At 39.9% G+C, this 21,020-nt stretch overlaps 2 protein-coding genes across 4 annotated transcripts in view; both read left to right on the top strand.

Annotated features, from left to right (window-relative positions):
• The window catches only part of ZFYVE16 (zinc finger FYVE-type containing 16), a 30,787-nt gene extending 30,074 nt beyond the window's left edge, over positions 1-713 (top strand). For all 3 annotated transcript variants that reach the window (XM_060761710.2, XM_060761711.2, XM_060761709.2), the window contains one exon: positions 451-713. In XM_060761710.2, coding sequence (XP_060617693.2) covers positions 451-615 — 165 coding nt within the window. In that variant the 3' untranslated portion in view covers positions 616-713. The remainder of the gene's footprint in view (positions 1-450) is intronic.
• Positions 714-3,858: 3,145 nt separating this feature from the next.
• FAM151B (family with sequence similarity 151 member B) lies at positions 3,859-15,880 on the top strand. The gene is made up of 6 exons (XM_060761713.2): positions 3,859-3,963; positions 6,877-7,002; positions 9,070-9,226; positions 11,302-11,513; positions 13,468-13,603; positions 14,577-15,880. The coding sequence occupies exons 1-6, from the start codon at positions 3,927-3,929 to the stop codon at positions 14,722-14,724; spliced, it is 816 nt and encodes a 271-aa protein (XP_060617696.2). The 5' UTR covers positions 3,859-3,926; the 3' UTR covers positions 14,725-15,880.
• The last annotated feature ends 5,140 nt before the right edge of the window (positions 15,881-21,020 follow it).

Here is a 21,020-nt window from a genome sequence, read left to right as displayed (position 1 = left end):
GCAAACTCCAGGCTGTAGTTTCCTTGACTGAGTCTATCCACTTGTGATGGAGCCGTCTTCTTTTCTTATTGCCTTTCATCTTACCAAGCAGTAACAAGCCACACCTAAAAACTGTCAGGCCATCAAATGCTAATCAATGTGGCCAATTGAAACATTAACACCTACCTCCAAGAGACAGGAGTTCTTTCTCCCACCCTGGACTCTCCACAGATATATAAACCCAATTTTCCTAGTTTCCAACAGACCCCACAACCTCTGAGGATGGCTGTCATAGATGCAGGTGAAACGTCAGGCAAGAATACTTCTAGAACATGGCCATACAGCCCGAAAAACCTACAATAATCCAGTGATTCCAGCCATGAAAGCCTTCGACAATACATAGAACATATCTTGTTTGTAACTTAGGGAATGCCTATAAAGTATATCTAACAGAATCTTTCTCCATTTTAGGTGGAATACCAAGCTGGATCTGGAGGGCACCTTCTTCCTCAGCATTACCTAAATGATTTAGATAGCGCTTTGATTCCTGTGATTCATGGTGGAACATCAAATACTACAAATCTTCCGCTGGAAATTGAATTGATATTTTTCATTATGGAATCTCTGTCAATGTAACTGATGTGTATGCTGCAATGGACTGAACTACTAGCACTGACCAGTACCAAAGGAGTTATATTACACCATGGATGGAATGTTCAGAATTATTTTATTTTTTTTGAAAAACCAATGTTTTAGTAATGTATCTTTAGGAAGATTTTGCCTTTTTAAAAGTGGATGTATTTCTTTATAACCTCAACTTGAAAGCTCAGTTTTTAAACTTGGGTTTAATAACGTTCTGAAACTTTACACTTAATACAGTCAATAGAAAGCGAAGAATGGACTAAAACTAGCGTATGTTTTTGAAATGCTGAAGTTAGCCATCATTCTTTTGCAAATAAATGCTTTAGTTGTTATTTTTACTTAGATGCTGCTTTAATTAATTATTATAAACTGATATTTCAATTTATTTTTACAAAAATATAAGCATGTTTAGGCAGAACAGAGCAACTCCTAGTTGATACTTGAGGGTCAGATATATAAGCTACGGATTTACTAGAGCATGCACATATTTAAAATGTCTGGAAGATGTTCGCACAAACTAATATTACCAGTGTGAGGAAACATACATATCTCTGCCAAGTGTGATCATTTTGTAAGACACCCCATTTTTAAAGCTGGTATGTTCCAAGTGTATAACGATGCTCCCAAAATTTAACAGCACCACTGAACGACTTTTTGAATTACTCACTTTGTTATACATTTATATGGATTTATCGAACATATATTGGTCTTTATATTAAATACTCAATCTTTATTTTATTTTTTGTCTGCTCACCTGTACAGTTGTTTCTTGGATTCCCAAGAATGAGTAAGAAGCCAGATGACCCTTAAAGTAGTCATCTTGTAGCAGTAAACCAGGCCACGAAGCCTGCCTGTGCTTCCTTCTCTGATTTTGAGACGTCTTGCTATCCCTGTTTACTTCCAGGGAGAACAGTGTATTAAGTGTGAATTTTCATGAACAGTTTGCTGTAACATACTTGAGCTCTTTATACAGTTCTTATTTTTATAATGGGGTATTTTCATTAAATAAGCATTTACCTATGGCAATGATTGAGATTAGTAATCTAAATAAGTTTGATAATACCTGCATAATGTTCCTGTTTGTTATCAACAGAAGGAAATTGTGTGTCTATATGTCTGTCTGTCTTTGATTTATGTTTGATTAAAATGATATGTTAGACTGCAAACTTTCTGATTTTAACAACAACAACAATAATAGAATCCTAGAGTTGGAAGAGACCTTGTGGGCCATCCATTCTAACCCCCTGCCAAGAAGCAGGAAAATCGCATTCAAAGCACCCCCCAACAGATGGCATTTCATAAAGTGTATAACAACAACAACAACAACAACAACACTCTTTATCTCACTCTTTATATTCCGCTTTATCTCACCGGAGGAACTCAGAGCGGATTACAGTATACATATAAGGCAAATATTCAATGCCTTTTACATAATAAACAGCAACATTCAATACACAGACAAGGTAAAGGCCTTCCCCTTTTCATCTCTGGCGTCTGCAGGTGATGCAAAACTCTGGCCATAGGGAGGCATTATTCCACTTTTCCATGCTGAGGTGCCTGCTGTCCATAGACATCTCCGGTCTAATTGCCGACATGTCTGCATGGGATGCCTTTTTACCTTCCCGCCGAGGATTGAAAGCATTGTATGTTTTCAAACTGCTAGATTGGCAGAAGCTAGGTCTGACAGTTGGGAGCTCACCCTGACTTGCGCTTTGAACTGCTAACCCTCCAGTCAGCAGCTTTTCCTGCAGCTAGCAGTTTAGCTCGCAATGCTATTCTATGAGTCTAGATGTCTTTTTGAAATTTATGAGCTTTATTTGTTGTCCCATGTTGTTCCTGATTTAAGGTAAACCTATCATGTTGTTTTCTTGGCAAGATTGATTAAAGGGGTTTTGCCTTTGTCTGCTGCTGAGGCCAAAAGAGTGTCCCCAGTGGGTTTCTGTGATTCACCCTGGTCTCCAGTGTCCAAGACAATATGATTATGCTGACCATGTTATTTACATATTTTAAAAGCCTTATAATCAAAATATTTGAATGTAATTAGAATCGTAGAGTTCGAAGAGACTACAAGAGCCATCCAATCCAAACCCCTGCCATGCAAGAACACAGTCAAAATACCCCAGATTGATGGCCATCCAGCCAAGAAAATGAATAAAATCTGGCTACCAGTATTTAAAAAACTCAAAAATCAGGACAGTAAATAAATAGGAATATTCAAACAACAGGGGAATTCGTGATATGAAACAATCAGGGTCAGCAAACATCTTCCAACAAAGGATTCCCCCAGGCAGGAATTGGCCAGGCTTTGAAGTTGCAAGGCAATTCAGTGCTAATTAAGGTGGGCAATTGCAACATTCACACTTGCCTCGAACAGGCAAGAGTTCTTTCTCCCACCCTGGACATTCCACAGATATATAAACTTCACTTACCTAGTTTCCAACAGACTTCACAACCTCTGAGGATGCCTGCCATAGATGTGGGCCAAACATCAGGAGAGAATACAGTCCGGAAAACTCACAGCAACTCATCCAGCCTCTGTTTATAAATCTCCAGATTGCTCTACCCAAAATGCTCAGGACAAGAAAGGTTCTGGATTTGTGTATTTATTTCTGGGTGTTGGAATACTTATACTTGCATATATGTGCACAATGAGATGCCTCGGAGACAAGACCAAGTAATTTCAGAACGCAAAAGTTTTACAAAATCTGAAAGATACACTTTCAGATTTTGGAGTATTTTGTATTTCCAGGTAAGGGATGCTAACCTACATGTGTATGCATGGTGGACTGGACATAATTGGGGAAGTGCAGAAAGGAATGATGGTGAGACATTAAGTCATTAAGAACTGTTTTGTGGATAATAGCTAAGATTATTATTTAGGTTGTCCAAGCATTCAATGCTAATCAAGCTGGCCAATTGCAACATTCACATACAAGAGTTCTATCTCCCACCCAGGACATTGCAGATATATAAACCCCCCTTGCCTAGTTTCCAACAGACCTCACAACCTCTGAGGATGCCTGCCATAGATGTGGGTGAAATGTCAGGAGAGAATGCTTCTGGAACATGGCCAGACAGCCCAGAAAACTCACAGCAACCCATTGTGAGTTTTGCAAGGTCTTTAGCCTTCTTTGTCCAAGAGTGCTGGAGCCTCACCCAACTAAAGGTCCCATGATTCCAAAGTTTTGAGCCACAGCAGGCCAAGTGGTGTCAAACTGCATTCATTCTGCAGTGTGGATGCACCCACCCCGTGATTCCAGGGCCACGTGGGAAGGCGATCCGGAGGCTTGACTCCGCCTCCTGTGATGTCTGTTCCCGATATTGACATGGAAGGAGGACAAGGTAAGAGAGTGGCGCTCCGCCCCTCCATTCATATTGGGCTCGTCCTGATCACCTCGGAATGAATGAGCGGTGGGCGGTACCATTGCAGCCGCAGGGGCGCATTTCCGTTTTTTGCAGAGAGGGAGAAGCAAGCTCTCAAACTCCCTCCAGTAAAGAGGCAAAGAGAGGTTTCTCATTGTTGTGTGCCTTTAAATCTTCTCCGATTTGTGGCGAATCTATCACAAGGTTTTCTAGGCTAGGATTAGTTCAGAAGAAGAGGTTTGCAATCATTGTTCTCCTGGGTTTTAGGCTGGGGCTTCCAGAGTATTGGGGTGCATCTGCACTGTGCAGTTTGGTACCGCTATAGCTGCCATGGGTTAATGCTATTGAATTCCAACAGACCTCACATAGTTGCCATATGATGCCATAGATGCAGGCGAAACGTCAGGAGAGAATGCCTCTAGAACATGGCCATATAGCCCGAAAAAACCTACAACAACTCATGAACAACATTGTCATTCCCATCATCCAAAGCACTTTGATCATTACACACAATCACAGCCTGAACAGGCTGATATACAACAGCAACGATGTAGTAATGGTGAGGCCACAGACCATATTTTTGTTCTTGTATACCCCTGGTGGTCCACCAACCACAGACTGGGATCCACTGCCCTAGAACCTGCTCTCTTTTTCCCTCCAAGAGAAACTCTAAATGGCTTACAGCACTAAAGGTAAAGGTAAAGGTAGTCCCCTGACATTAAGTCCAGTCATGTCTGACTCCGGGGTGTGGTGCTCATCTCCATTTCTAAGCCGAAGAGCCAGCGTTGTCCATAGACACCTCCAAGGTCATGTGGCCGGCATGACTGCAGCAGATCCACAACACCTATTAAACAATCAGGCTTATGAGGTTGCTGTGGTGCCTTGAGTTATACAGCAGGGGGAAACCGTGACCCTCAATCATTTGAAACAACTGTGATGCGCTTTCATTTAAAAGAACCACAATGACAGGAATTGAGAAAGTTAAGCCATTTGTCATCAGTTCTGCCACATGTGCCATTTAGTAGGTGCCTCTGGCATTTGTACAACCGCATTTAACACAACACTCATAATTGTGATAGATGTCATATCTGGGAGGGAAATCTAATTTCTCTGTAACAAGATATTGTAGTCTATGTCTTGGGAAAATGTAATATCCTTGCCACGGATAGTGCATCTCTCAACAGAGCTTTTCTAATCCTTTGTAAAGAACGAGAGCAACAGCTGCACAGCTGCAATTACTTCACTGAATTGTGTTGAAAAAGGCCCAGAGAGACATGTTTTGTTCGGATTTGAAAAAACAAATCATGCCTTTCTGCTCTGCGGGAGGGCAGGAACTGTGCGCATCACTAATTTTCATATGTAGGAACTGATAATAAATCCGGGCATTATGGGACAAGTATTATGTATTAGGTGCCAACATAATTCCATTTCACTTGGTCCTGTGAGTAAATTTCAAAAAAAGCACCTTTCAGTGGGAGTTTATAATCCAGAGTTGCAACCCCTCTGGAAGCTTTTACCCTGGAATAAATATGTACTGACACTTTCCTGTTGTAGCTACATTGGCATGGGCTGTGGCAGCAAGCGGGAAATATCCACAGGTGCAGCAGCTGTAAAGTAAGTAAGAGATTGGAAAAAGGAGCCCTCGGTGGTGCAGTGGGTTAAAGCGCTGAGCTGCTGAGCTTGTTGACTCCAATTCGTGGAGTGGTGTGAGCTCCCACTGTCAGACCCAGCTTCTGCCAACCTAGCAGTTTGAAAACATGCAAATGTGAGTAGATCAATAGGTACCGCTCCAGCGAGAAGGTAACAGTGCTCCATGCAGTCATGCCAGCCACATGACCTTGGAGGTGTCTACGGACAATGCCGGCTCTTCGGCTTCGTGGAAATTTATTATAGAATTGCACTGGAGGACCTACAAATGCCTTGAGGGATGTTCTCTTGGCTAAAAAAATATGTTTTTTTCTTTTCATGTTTTTTCATTTCCCCTAGTGTTCTCTTCCTCAAAGCTTATCTGGAGCACCTGCAGTATACTACTTCATATATCAGATGTAGTTTGTTTCAGAATATCTAGCAGCAAGTGATGGTGGTTTTGCCCTTATAGCCTGCTTATAGGCCTTGCAATGGGATTTGGCTTGCCAGCGGGGAAACAGAATGCCGGGCTAGAATCCTTCGGTCTGATCCAGCAGGCTCTTCTCATGCTTTAATTAAATTGGAAATACTTGGTAAATATACTTTTCGGAGCCCCCAGTGCTGCAGGGGGAAAACCACTGAGCTACTGAACTTGCTGACTGAAAGGTCGGTGGTTTGAATCCTGGAGCAGGGTGAGCTCTCATTGTTAGCTCCAGCTTCTGCCAACCTAGCAGTTCGAAAACATGCAAATGTGAGTAGATCAATAGGTACTGTTTTGATGGGAAGGCAACGGCGCTCCATGCAGTCATGTCGGCCACATGATCTAGCAGGCGTCTATGGACAATTCCGACTTCTCAGCTTAGAAATGGAGATGAGCACCCCCCCCCCCCCCCGATTCAGACACGACTAGACTTAATATCAAGGGGAAACTTTTACCTTTTATAATACTTTTAATTGGGAATCAGGAAGTCCAAGGTATATAGTCAACTTTCCACATTTGCTTGGGTTAGGGACATAGAAAGCCTGCGAAAGTGAAAAAACACAAATATGATGCTGCAGAAACTGCCATTTTGATCAACAGTTAAACTTTTAATTATCTCCATGAGATAACAGTTTTTTTAATACTAGTCATCTTTATTCTTCCTTTATTGCTAGATGAGCTGTTTCTGTTATATTTTATTTGCAACCTTAGCATAAAGGTTAATTGATAAACAATTGGAAGTTGTCCTGCATGAACATTTATTCTCTCTACTATTCCAAACATAGGGTCTTGGAGTGAAAATATATTGGATTATTTTCTGAATATCAAACAGATTAAAACAAGAGATGGGGCTGAAATCATCTGGTATCACCGTGCAAATAATAAGTTACGAATGAGAGAGGCAATAAAGAGTAAGTATCTATTGGGAAACATATTGAAAACAAAAAAATAGCAACATTTGTTTTGGTTTCTATATGTAAAATTGGGTGGGGGGCACTATTTTTCTCTTGTGATACAAATGTCTTGGCCAATCATTTTGGGGCATGTAAAAATCAGTTAATGTGTGTGTGTTAACTGAAAATGCAAGACACAAAGTTGATTAGTTGGGTCATGCTCAAGGAGCTAGCTGAGCCTGGGGATTTGGGCCACAGTTACTAGCTGTGCAGAAGTCTACAGACAGCGAGAGAGACAGATTGATTTGCTTCTTGGCTGCTAAAAGAAGGTCTCTCATATGGACACAGAAAAGATCATTTTTAATCTCTCTAAAAGGACATTGTGGGAGTCAATGCAACTGATTACATAATTGTATATATCTGTTCTGCATTACAAAGAGTAAACTTCTTGTTCTTTATTATCATCTGCGTGGCATATTTTCTTTCTCTGGCAAGACAGTGTATGGACTGGTCAAACGTGAACTACACATGATTTTCATTTCGTCACAAACCCTTCTCATTCAGGCATAAATATAAAGATCCTGATCTTCTATCGTGTGATGAAAGCTCATTAGTTGAAATGAAAGCCATATGGATCCCTGACTATATATGCTGTAGTGATTAATTAATTAGTAAAATATTAACTAATCATCTTTGCTTTGAGTTCCAGTTCCTTAACTGTTCCCGCTCATTGATTCACATTTGTTTAAACAGAAAATTGTCAGTAAAAAGAGGAAAAGCTTAATCACAGTAGTCATAGTTGTAAATAAGGTCTTTGAAGGAATCGTCTAAGACTCTAAGTTAAATGTATTGAATGACGTTTATGGGCAGAACATTTATCACCTTTTCCTGTCCTGATCACTTACCTGGACCATTTCAAAATATTCTTAGACGGTCTCCCCCTAAACAGTGTAAGGTAAGATGCAGAAAGGACAAGGGAATTGTCCCAAAATTTCATTTTCCTTCCAGGAAGTAACATAGTTCAAGTACTGAGTTTGTCTGAGTGAGGAATACAAATTCTGTAGCCCTCCAGATGACATTGGACTTCAGTTCTCATCAGCCCTGGCTAGAATGGCTAATAGTGAGGAATGCTGGAAGATGCAGTACATTGTGCCACATGATTCTCAACCAGTATAAATAAAGAGTAGAATCTTAGAATCATAGAGTTGGAAGAGACCACATGGGCCATCCAATCCAATTCCTTGCCAAGAAGTGTGAAAATCACATTCAAATCACCTCTGACAGATATCCATTCAGCCTCTGCTTAAAAGCCTCCAAAGAAGAAGCCTTCATCACAGTCCAGGGAAGAGAGTTCCACTGCTGAACAGCTCTCCATATTGGGAAGTTCTTCCTCATGTTCAGGTGGAATCTCCTTTCCTGTAGTTCAAAGCCATTGCTCCACGTCCTAGTCTACAGGGCAGCAGAAAACAAGCCTCCTCCCTATGACTTCCCCTCACATATTTATACATGGTCATCATGTCTCCTCTCAGCCTTCTCTTCTGAAGGCTAAACATGCCCAGATTTTTAAGCCGCTCCTCATAGGGCTTCTTCTCCAGACCCTTGATCATTTTAATCGCCTGCCTCTGGACACATTGCAGTTTGTCAACATCTCCCTTCAATTGCGGTGCCTAGTATTGGACACAGTATTCCAGATGTGGTCTGATCAAAGCAGAATAGAGGAGAAGCATGACTTCCCTGGATCTAGATACTAGACTTTTATTTATGTAGGCCAAAATCCCATTGGCTATTTTAGCCACCACATGACATTGTTGGCTCATGTTTAACTTATTGTCCACAAGGACTCCAAGATCTTTTTCACATGTACTGTCGTCGAGCAAGGCGTCCCCCATTTTGTGTATCTTCATTTCATTTTTCCTGCCTTGGAGTAATGTTGTGTACAATGGAAAATTGGAAATACTGCAGTTTCTTCCATTGGGTTACCTAATGTCTTCTGTTATTTTGTTTTATTAAAAATAGGAAACAGTAACTTTCACGTTGTTTTTTATATCAAAACATTTGCAGTGTTGTTGTTGTTTTTATGCGCAGGTAATGCCCACATGATAGAAGCAGATGTCCTTCTTGGTAAAAAGGGTGGTGAACCAATTATGGCTCACCCACCGGAAACAAGCAGTGATAACACACTCAAGGAATGGCTAACTGAAATACAAACCACTAACAAAGGCATCAAGCTTGATTTTAAAAGGTATCCAGGACAACTTTGTATGTTTTTAATTTGTCAGATGAACATACATGAGGATAACTATGCAGGTGATGGCAGGAGAGAAGAGGCTGGAGTTAGAATGGCCACAAAGGAATGAAAGCATTGGGGAAATTGGGCAGTCTGTGCCAGCAGATTTGTTTGCCTTCCCTTGCCTCTTCTGTGGAAACCTAGAAAAAGTGCAACCAGCAACATAATGTGTCAACCAGATTCTGACCTAAGACTGCAATCCTGTACACACAAGATAATAATTTTTAGTGGAATTTAACGTCTGTTTAGGATTGCACTTTGAATACTGTGTCTTATGGACAGTGTTACAGCAGTATTGCAAGTTACAATACTTTTCAGTGAAATACAGTGTTCTAATAGCGACTAATCCATTAGGGCAAATGTGGCAATTCCAGCGAACGGATTCATGAGCAGTCCGTGAAATGGCATTAGCTGTTAATGTCCTCTTATTTGATTATTACAGACCTCAGCAGACAATCTCTCCCTGTAGATCCATAGGCCTTATTGTAGTGGTTTTCAACCTGTGGGTCATGACCCCTTTGGGGGTGAATGACCCTTTCACAGGGGTCACCTAAGACCATCGGAAAACACATACAGTAGAGTCTTGCTTATCCAACCTTCGCTCATCCAATGTTCTGTATTATCCAACGCAGTCTGCCTTCCACCCAGATCCACAGCTGTTTCAATATATTATGATGTTTTGGTGCCAAATTCGTAAATACAGTCATTTCTACATCATGCTACTGTGTATTGAACTGCTTTTTCTGTCCATTTGTTGTAAAACATGATGTTTTGGTGCTTAACTGGTGCTTTGGAGGAGGAGCTGGAGGGAGTGGGGCCTAGAGAAAGTGAGGGAGTGGGGCCTAGAGAGGGGGCCCAGGAGGAGAGCAGGGCTTAGAGAGGGGTGTAGTGGCCCCTCTATGGCCGAATTCCAGAGAGAAACAGAAGTAACAATGAAAATACATCCTGCATATCAGATATTTACATTACGATTCATAATAGTAGTAAAATTAACAGTTATGAAGTAGCAACAAAAATAATTTTATGGTTGGGAGTCACCACAACATGAGGAACTGTATTAAGAGGTCGCAGCATTAGGAAAGTTGAGAACCACTGCCTTATTGTATCTCTCCAGACCGTCCTCTCACATTCAGCCACTTTGCATCTGAATTTTATTGTAGAACTTAAACCCTATCTACACTGCCATATAATACAATTTTGGAATACTGCATTGAACTCAATTGTTTGAATATACACTGCCATCTAATGCAGTTCAATGCAGTTAAAGTGCATACAGAAACCACATTATTTGGCAGTGTAGATTGTGCATAAAACTAAAAAGCTAACTAAAAAGGGAGATAAAATAATGATGGAATGAACTGAAAGATGAATAAACAGATGAATGCCAGAATAGTAAAAAATAATGATCTGGCAGCCCAAGCACCTCTGTCCTACATGCTGTGTTCCTCCAGCAACATAGATCAGGTGTCTCTGGCTTACACCTCGTGTTATGTTCTGACAGGTAGACTTCATTATTCAGCCAAGCCTCAGGCATACAGCCAGGTCAGAACCAGAGAGTAGAGTTTTTATTAAGATGATGTATACTCTACAGTACTATTTCATTTGCAGTACACTGAGTCACTGACAATATTTAAAATATAGGTGTGATTAGTAATATCAATAAAGCAGTACAGTAGTAAAGTAAGGATATCTTCAGCTATAATATAAATCCAAATGATTCAGCTGTCTCAGATACTTTAAAAAAGTATAAACATCAAAGTATTGCACTGCATTTTCTAAATTTAATATATGGGAGCATTATCCAACCTGATTCTAGCATGTGTGCCAAGAGTGAGAAACTGTCACGCTCTCCAGATGATATTACATTCCAATTGCGACCAGCTTATTTCATTATCAGATAAGGGAATTGTCATCCTCTAACTTCTAGAAAGGCCCAAGTCCTCTACACCTGAAGTATTTGTAGTTAGTGTGAAATACACAATGCACCTTCCTGCCCTTATATATTAAAATGTATTTCCCTGTGTTTATAGCCTAGAGGCCGTGAATCCCTCTATGAAGATTCTTGAAGACACGAAACTCAAACAGCCAGTCTGGATTAATGCAGACATTCTCCCTGGACCAAATGGAAGTAATTGTGTAGTAGATGCAAAGGGATTTCTCGATACAGTGACATCATTTTTTCCAGATGTAACATTGTCATTAGGGTGGACAACTGGATGGACAGCTTTAAAACGCAGTAACGGTAAGAATAATCAATACATATTTGAATACCCAAAAGGCATGAGATTCCATCTGATCTTGGATGCCATGCAGGATCCGCCCTGGTTATTGCTTGGATGGGAGACTGCTAATAAATACCAGGTGTTGTAGGCTATGTTTTAGAGGAAGAACATGGCAAATTGTTTCTGAGTATTCTGTGCTTAAGAAAACCCTATGGAATTCATTGGATTGCCATTGAAAATCAGAAAATTCCTGCCAATTGAAAGGTCAGGGTCAGGGTGAGCACCTACCATTAGCCCCAGCTCATCTGCCCACCTAGCAGGTCAAAAGCAGAAATGCGAGTAGTTACTTTTAGTGGGGAGATAATCAAGGCTCCCATGAGGACATTAATCGATCAGAAGCAAGCGCCTTGGCATGGAAGATCTGAGTTGTTTGTCCATGTCTTTTAAAAGAGGTATCCAGTAGCTTATATGTAGTGTCCAGCTCACATCCTGTGGTGTTGCCATAGCCATTTGCTTATCATGAAGGATGGAAGAGAAGACAAGACAACCAGGCAGCACTTATCTGCAGACAGAGGGGGGGAAATGAAATGGCTTTTCTAGATTTTCAGATATTCACTGGAGATCTGGGGAGTGGGGAGCATCTGCATAACTGTCGCTAGCCCAGGTGCTGGCTGGCAAGGAAATGGCCATGGCAGTGCCTCCAGGGCTGAGCTTTCAGTCTGTGTTTTCTTTTACACAGAAATATGTTTTTCCAGGTATGGGAACTTTGATGCTTCCCAAACCACAAGTAATTAAAATGAAAGAAGCTGCTCTGTATTAATGAAAGAATGAGCAACCAGTTCTACCTATTTAATTACCGAAAAGGGAATTTAGAATTGGTTTCTAAAAATGGATTCAGGGATCTTGTTTTGATGAATAGGATGGTCTGCAATATGAATGTTCTGATATATTTGAAGCATTTATCAAGTGTATGACCCGTACCTGTACATGGTTTTTGTGCAATCCAGTTTATAAATACTTTTCTCTATGTCATAATCAAACTTGGAGAGGCATGAAACAAATCAGAGGCCTGTACAATAAGTTACTAACCTGTACAAAACTTGTATTTGATTGTGGTATTTAATGTGTTAATTAAATATTTGTGAACATTTTGTTTATTTTTCAAAATATACTGTCACATTCTCTTGGTTTTTGTAATTCTTTCTCTAAATCTTCCTCATATAAATAATACACTGATAAGTCCATTTTTCTATTATTATTTGAAACACAACAAGATGAGTCCACAGCAGACACTCTGCTGGCTGTTGTAGTGGATCATACGTCGGTCACTTCCCAAGTGTCTAGTACTGTGCGATGTTGGGGAATAATGTGTGCAGGTCCCAGTAGGGTGGCCTTCTGCAACTGGCAGATGGTAATCTTGTCAGTGCCGATTATGTTTAAGTGCAGGCCAAGGTCTTTAGGCACTGCACCCAGTGTGCCGATCACCACTGGGACCACCTTTACTGGTTTGTTTCCAGAGTCTTTGCAGTTAGATCTTTAAATTCTCATATTGTGTCAGCTTTTCCAGTTGTTTTTCTTCAATCCTGCTGTCACCTGGGATTGCAACATCAACAATCCATACTTTGTTTTTTTAATAAAAAAACTCTTTGTTTTTAACACGATAGTGAGGTCAAGAGTATTGTGCTCCAAAACATCATCATCATCATCATCATAACCATTATTCTAAAAATAAATTGTAGATATCCTGATTCCTGAATATAGGTTGGTCTTTGGCTGAAATCATATAGAAATGTGTAGAAAGGTGCAAGATTTGTTTCACTTCTCAATGGTTTTTCAATGTCACTGAAAAAAGTTTTATAATTCATATTTCAATAAATAGCCTTTTATAAAATATTAATATTTTGTGACAGTGGATATTCTGTAGTGTACTGATGTTGAGGATTCCTGGATCCTAATTGTTTGTTGTCTTTGCAGGCTATAGTTCTGCAATGGTACAGGAAATGGCGGCAATATGTTCAGATCTTACTCAGCCGATAACATTTCCTGTAAGAGCCGTTTTTGTACGCCAGTCGATATCTGAACTGCAATGGTTATTGCAGCAATCAAACAGGTATGGTTCACATCAATTATTTATTTTAATAAAAGACTATGAATAATAATAATAATAATAATAATAATAATAATAATAATAGGTTTATTTGTACCCCACCACCATCTCCCTGAAGGGATTCGGGTCGGGTCACAAAAGCACTATGAAGTGCTGCACTCAAGACAACAATACGCAAGCATATAAAACAATATAAATCTAAAAACGACAAACATACATAAACCCCATCGGATAAAAAGTAAAATTCATAAAATGCAGTACAACCTGCGAATAAAACTGGCTATCTACAAGCAACAAACCAAAGTGCCGGTGTAAAACAGTCACTGGGTTCTCAAGTCCTGCTGCACAACCATAAGAGGACTGGGCCAATGGGGAAACAAAGGGCCAGGGAAGTGGGTAAGGTGCATAATAGCCAGGGTGGTGCCTGGGGCTATTCATTTCCAGGGCTTGCTGAATAGCTATAATAGGCTAGACTATGGCTAGTAGCAAAGGGTTGGGGAAGTGTGTAGAGTGCAGAGCAGGAACCTAATAGCCAGGATAGGGCCTGAGGCTAATCATTTCTAAAAGCCTGCTGGAACCACCAGGTTCTCAGAGACTTCCAGAAGGAGGCTAGTGATGGGGCATGTCTTATCTCTCTGGGGAGGGTGTTCCAGAGGTGGAAGGCCGCTACTGAGAAGGCCCTCTCCCATGTCCCCACCAGCCACACTTGAGACGGTGGTGTGAGCGAGAGAAGGGCCTTCTTGGTAGATCTAAGAGTCCATGCCAGTTTGTAGGGGGAGATGCGATTGTGGAGATAGGAGAGGCCCAAACCATTAGAGCTTTATAGGTCATAACCTGCACCTTGAATTGAATATTCCAGAGCTGTTTTTAACCATCAATATAACCATCTTAAATATTATTATTTTATTTGCTTATTTTGTTTGTGTATATTTTTCTTTAAAACAAAGCATATGCATTTTGGTAACTGTTGTTTCAGATACACCCTCACCATTTGGACCGGAAAACATGATAATTATTCTATACAAGATCTGCTTGTCATCAGAGAGAGTTTTGATAAAAGTAGAGTTTTTTATGATATCTCAGGATCACAAGATTTGGAATTCAGAAAGGCCATTGGACTGTAAATTACAACAGATTATTTTTCCCCCAGCTTTGGCCTGGATCCTAGGGCCAGATTCTTGTTGTATTATAGTAGTGTAGATAATAGTGGTAGGAGGAAATAGGCTGCAGCCACAATGGGCTTAAATAAAGGATGACATTGGGGGAAAATCAGCTATTTGGACCCAGCAAATAACACCTGTCTTCCTTCACCATTGCTATATGGCCCTAGCAAAACTAAAATAATACCCCACCAGTGTTCACATTTGGGCATATTGAGTATCTGTGCCAAGTCTGATCTAGATCTATCATTGTTTGAGTCAAAAATGCTATCTAAATGTAGGTGAACTGCAACTCTTAAACACAAGGTCAACGCCCAACAAACACTTCCAGTATTTTCTATTGGCCATGGGAGTTCTGTGTGCCAAGTTTGGTTCAATTCCATCATCTCTTTGATTGTAGGCAAGCTATAAATCCCAGCAACTCTAACTCCCAAATGACAAAATCACACCCCCACCCCCACCCCCCAGAAAACCCTACCAGTATTCAAATTTGCGCATATCAGGTATTTGTGCCAAATTTCATCCAGTGGATGAAAATACATCCTGCATATCAGATATTTACATTACGATTAATAACAGTAGGAAAATTACAGTTATGAATTAGCAACAAAAATCATTTTATGGTTGGGGGTCACCACAACATGAGGAACTGTTTTAAGGGGTCGCAGCATTAGGAAGGTTGAGAAACACTACACTAAGACACTGACATCTTTGGAATGGTCTTGTGGAAATCACACTCTCTCAGCCTTAGGGAAAAAAATAGAAAAACTCTTCTGAGTACTAATACAACTTGCCAAGAAAACTCTGGAAGTGTGTCCAAGTCAACTTGAAGGCTCATAACAACAAGAACAACACCAACACAGAACCTTGTGGACAACATAATGCTGCTGTCAAATGAGTATGTATAACCTGTTATACTTCACTCTCATTCTCAAGTTAACATCCACAGTTGGATATGACTGCCTCTAATCAAAGTCCATGATACAGCCAAGTTGATCCTGCTTTCTCAGGCATGGAGGCAGACCTGAAAGAGTTAAAATGAGTTTTTTGAGAAGGCGATTACTATCAATTGACCTTGACTGGAAAAGCCCATGTGATAATAAATCCATCCTTAAAATACTTTTAGGTTTGTTTATCTTCCTACTTGCAAGGTAGGTTCTTTCATAATATTTTTAAATTAATCTTTCTGATTTTAACAGCTTAATATAAAAACCAAAGTACAAAGCACTTTGTGAGTCAAAACAAATATGAAATTGAACATTGTAACAAGACGTAAGTGTATCTGGGATGCTGGCAGGAGCAGTGCATCACATCATTATTAAGAGCTGTTTCATTTGAAGTGCATGAAATGCAGAAAAAATAGTGTATTGCAAAAGTGAAAACTAACACAATTAAAATTTTGTATTGTCGAAGGCTTTCATGGCTGGAATCACTAGGTTCTTGTGGGTTTTTTCGGGCTATAGAGCCATGTTCTAGAGGCATTTCTCCTGACGTTTCGCCTGCATCTATGGCAAGCATCCTCAGAGGTGTGAGGATAACATAAGAGGATGCTTGCCATAGATGCAAGCGAAACGTCAGGAGAAATGCCTCTAGAACATGGCTCTATAGCCCGAAAAAACCCACAAGAACCTAATTAAAATTTTAATTAAAATTAACATGGACAGAATGGAATATCTACAAAAGGTAACAACCCCTTTTGAAATTTAGAGCTGGCACCAGTGGTTCCCAACCTGTGGTCCATGGACCACCAGTGTTCCGCAAGAACTAAAATATGGTCACCAGCCTCACTGTTGCAACAAGAGCAACTGGTCTCGCAAAACCTTATAGTGCCGAGGCTTATTAAACATTCATTTTAATTTATTTTATTGACTGTATTTATATCCCACCTTTCTCAACCTCGAAGGGGACTCAAGGCGGCTTACATGGTTTTCTGTGGGCAGGCAGATGGCAACTACTGGATGGCATATGTTCTGTAACAGAAACTAGAGCTGACAAGGTCTATCCAATGCAATTTTCTGAATCAGCACCCCAAATAACCAAACCAAATCTAAAGTTGACCAAAAAATGATTCGTAACCCTTTTGGTACTAATGTTGGAGAGTAGTCCCTGGTCAAAGTGGTCCCTGGTCAAGTTGTCCCTGGTCAAAAAAAGGTTGGGAACCACTGATCTACATAGAACAACTCATCAGCGTAACTATGATGCTGTATGGATTTTTAGCTTCACTGTCCCATGATGTTGAAAGCGAACCCTTTGTCTTTTAGTATTTAGATGCACATTTTAAATTGTACATTTACAGAAGCTAAATCAAATTCCTATCCATTTAAAATGTAAGTCATCTTCACCTGAACATGGAGGTTTTTTGTTTTTTCCCCTCATTATCTATACATTTTTAATCACTCTTTTGTTGCCACTGGAATGGATTGAATTCTATGCTTCTATAAAACCTACTTTATGTTATCTCATAGAACTCTGATACAAAGCTGGGCTGTGTTTGGAAACTGAAGAATGTTATCCTTATAGATGCATGTTATCTATTTCTTATTACCACTGAATGTGTGCTTTAGAGAATACATAAAGGAAATTAATAGTTATAAAATGATTTGATAGTGTACAGACTCTTTCCTCAGGTATAATAAAGCTGCCTCTGTCATTACCAGTATGGCTCTTATTTCTCATGTAGTGTTGATAATTCCTTATAGCCGTAAATAGATTGCCTGAATGCATTAGCATTATTAACATTTCAAGACAAATTATATAGATTACCTTGAGGAACAAGTCTTCAAAAGCCGATGAACCCAGTTGAATGCTACAGTGGGAGTTTCTACAGACTTGTAGTACAAATCTTCAATAAAATTATACAAGATACGAAACAATACAGTATATTGCCTATTCCTTGCTTGGAGAAATAATGTAAAAAGTGAAGATGTTGCCTAACTTTTATTTCCTCAAAATAAGATTGGTTTGCAATGCCAGAACCTGATTTCAGAACTTTGTGCGGTAATGTTCTTACTGGTTGGAATTATAGAATATACCAGTGTACTAATATAATAATATTATACATTTTTATTTTGGTTCTTTTGCTATGAATTTCACATAATAATTTGGGTTACAGCCTGTGTTGAACGGGGTTACACTTCCCATGAAATCACAGTTTCGTAGCTTGGGAGTGATCCTTGATTTATCATTCAGCCTGGAACCCCATGTTTCGGCAGTGGCCAGGGGAGCTCTTACACAATTAAAACTTGTGCACAAGTTGCACCCATACCTTGGTAAGTCAGACTTGGCCACGGTGGTTCACGCTTTTGTTACATCTTGCATAGATTACTGCAACACGCTCTACGTGGGGTTGCCTTTAAAGACTGTTCAGAAGCTTCAATTGGTCCAATGGGCAGCAGCCAGGTTTCTAACTGGAGCGGGATACAGGGAGCACACAACTCCCATGTTGTGTCAGCTCCACTGGCTTCCAGAGTACAATTCACAGTGCTGGCTTTAGCCTATAAAGCCCTAAACAGTTCCAGTCCAGTTTACCTGTCCGAACGTATCACTCTCTATGATCACGGAGGTTATGATCTTCTGGGGAGGCTCTGCTCTCGGCGCGACTGGTGGGGATGAAAGAAAGGGCCTTCTCAGTGGTGGCCCCTTGTCTGTGAAATTCCCTCCCCAGCGAAATCAGAACAGCCCCCTCCCTCCTGTTCTTCAGGAAAAAAGTAAAAACCTGGTTCTGGGACCAAGCTAGCAAATTAGTGCAATATGAGTATATGGAATTGTGAAATGACTATGGAATGTCTTTAGATTTGACTCTGGATGACATGATTTTAATAATTGCTTTAATATTGCTGTTGATTTTTGGTTTTAATGTATATGTTTATTTTTATTCTATGTATATATGTGTATGGCATCAAATGGCTGCCTTTTTGTAAGGCTGGTCTGAGCCCCCCTTTTGGGGTGAGAAGGGTGGGACATAATTGTAGTAAATATATAAATAAATTTGTATCACCAACCCCATCCCAATTTCACTTTGGAACCACTCCCATTGAACTGCTCGTGTTTGTACGATTTATTTATTTAATGTGTCTACTTTGGGTGGAATGACAGCAAGTGAGTTTGTAAAATACTTTTGTAATTCAGAAGCATGTGGGAACACCGAAGAAAACAGGTGCAAAACATCTTTGTATAAAATGATACAAGCAAATTTTCCGATCTAGCATATGGTTTGTATTACCCAAATCAACTGAATTCTGAGTATATAGTGCTTTAACATGACTATATTATGAACAATTATTGTGCCGATAAAGAAAGTGCATATAGACCACAGGTCCTAATTAACATATCAAATAATTAAACAATATACAATAAACTTTATAAAATAAATTACGCAGTACAAATAAATCAAGTATGGTTGGTTTTCTTGAAGACCATCTTTCACTCTGCAAGCAAATAATTTTACAAAGGGCCATTGGAGATTACATTCCATCTAGAAAAAATATTCTATGCCTGGAAGAAATATTGTACAACTAAAATCAAAAGAAAACCCAACTATTCACACATTCACTGGGCATTTAGAAATGAGTTTAGGTCATACACATGTAAAGTTTTAACTTCATTTGATAGTTTTCCAAAGTGACTTCGCAACAACAGGTTCATTTCTTGGTGCAATTCAAGTGCTGTCCTTGACCTATAAAACTGCTGGAAAAACCTCCTGGCACATAGCAGCTAGGCACATTTCCTTCCCCAACACAATGTCTAGCTTCCCAGAAGGCCAAATGAGACACAGGTTGAAAGCAAAATTGGAGGTTTATTTCTCAATGGCCAGGGTGGATGCCAGTAGAGATAGCACTCCATGTAACTGATATACTGCAATTGTGAATACAGAGGACATTTATTACATTTGACAGCTATTCAAGATACCAACGCTAGCCTCCAAATAGCTCAGAAAGTTTCTGGCTAGGATCTGACTTGTGGTTGGTATGGGATTCCCTCCAATGTCTTTGCTGATTGGTCTCCACTGTAGTAGGAAACTTAAACCTTAAACCAGTAGTAGGAAACTTAAACCACTTTAGTGGTTCAATTTTAAGTAGGTGTCTTGTTTATTGATCAGTCCCTGAGAGGAGCACAATCTTGTTGTGTGGCAAGAGATAATGTGCTGAAATGGGTCTTAATAATCCAGTTTTGATTAGCATAATAGTGTCAGTCCAAATAAACAAAAGGTGCTTGGGAAGTCAGCTGTATCAATAGAAGCCCAAGGGAGAGGTCTAAGTTGGAAACACAGATAAGGAAGAGTTTCCAGGATAATTTTATCAACCCAGGTGCCAAAAGAAAGAGGATTCTTGGGCTATTGTGCAAACCCACTGTGTGGTTTCCGAGTCTTCCCAGGGCTTTGTGAAGGGATTATGGAAATGAGAAGACTATATCCTGAAGTCTTAAGGTGCGGCACAGCAACCTTCTTGGAGAAATTCATGAAAAGGTTACCATAGGACAAGCAGGGAACACTGAGCTGCTAGCAATCCATTTAAGGGTGGCTGTGGATCATAATTGGGGCAGTTCAATATCAGCTCCCTCAAGATCACAATTTCTGGGTTGATAGACTGAAGATAAAGCAACAAAAATGCAGCCAGCCATTTCCTTTAACTTGACATAATCACAGATCTCCCAGATGCCTGCCACACTGCAATAGCTGGAAATATGTCTTTGCTGCCCCCTTTGCTTTTCACCGATGCAAACATGGTAGTATTAGATGGGCATGTATTTTTCCTCACTGGAAAGGTGGGTATGGGGTATTTTGGTCATTGTACAATCGGACTAGATCCCAGCACTATGGGAAAAGGGATTATGATGGCATAAATGTGAGTGACATCACCCTAACTCACTCACAGCGTACTGGCCCTTACATCCCTATATTGTATGTATTTGCTTGGGTTTTAACATCTTCTGGAGAAGCCTTTCTCTCCACTGTTTTGTTTAACAGTAGAAAAACACAGTTTTATTCAACAAGATTCCAAGCAACTGATTTGCTAGTAGGAATTTGCTAGTGAAAATGCTGTACCCTTTTCTTCATCTCGTGGTGTTTTATCTGCCTGTTTTAATATGATGAGTATGGATATTGGTTTAATTGTGCTTTACAACTCTGCTTTTGAATCATACTGTGACTAGTCTCAAGTCCCAATCTGAAAAGGGCAAAATCTTAAATAATTGAGTAGCAGCGCATAAATATTTGAACTGTACGGTGTTTGGTGTATACATAATCAGCATTCATTCCCTGA

Source organism: Anolis sagrei, chromosome 2 (genome assembly GCF_037176765.1).
Source record: "Anolis sagrei isolate rAnoSag1 chromosome 2, rAnoSag1.mat, whole genome shotgun sequence".
Taxonomy (NCBI): Eukaryota; Metazoa; Chordata; class Lepidosauria; order Squamata; family Dactyloidae; genus Anolis; species Anolis sagrei.
This window is presented reverse-complemented; position numbering and strand designations above follow the sequence as displayed.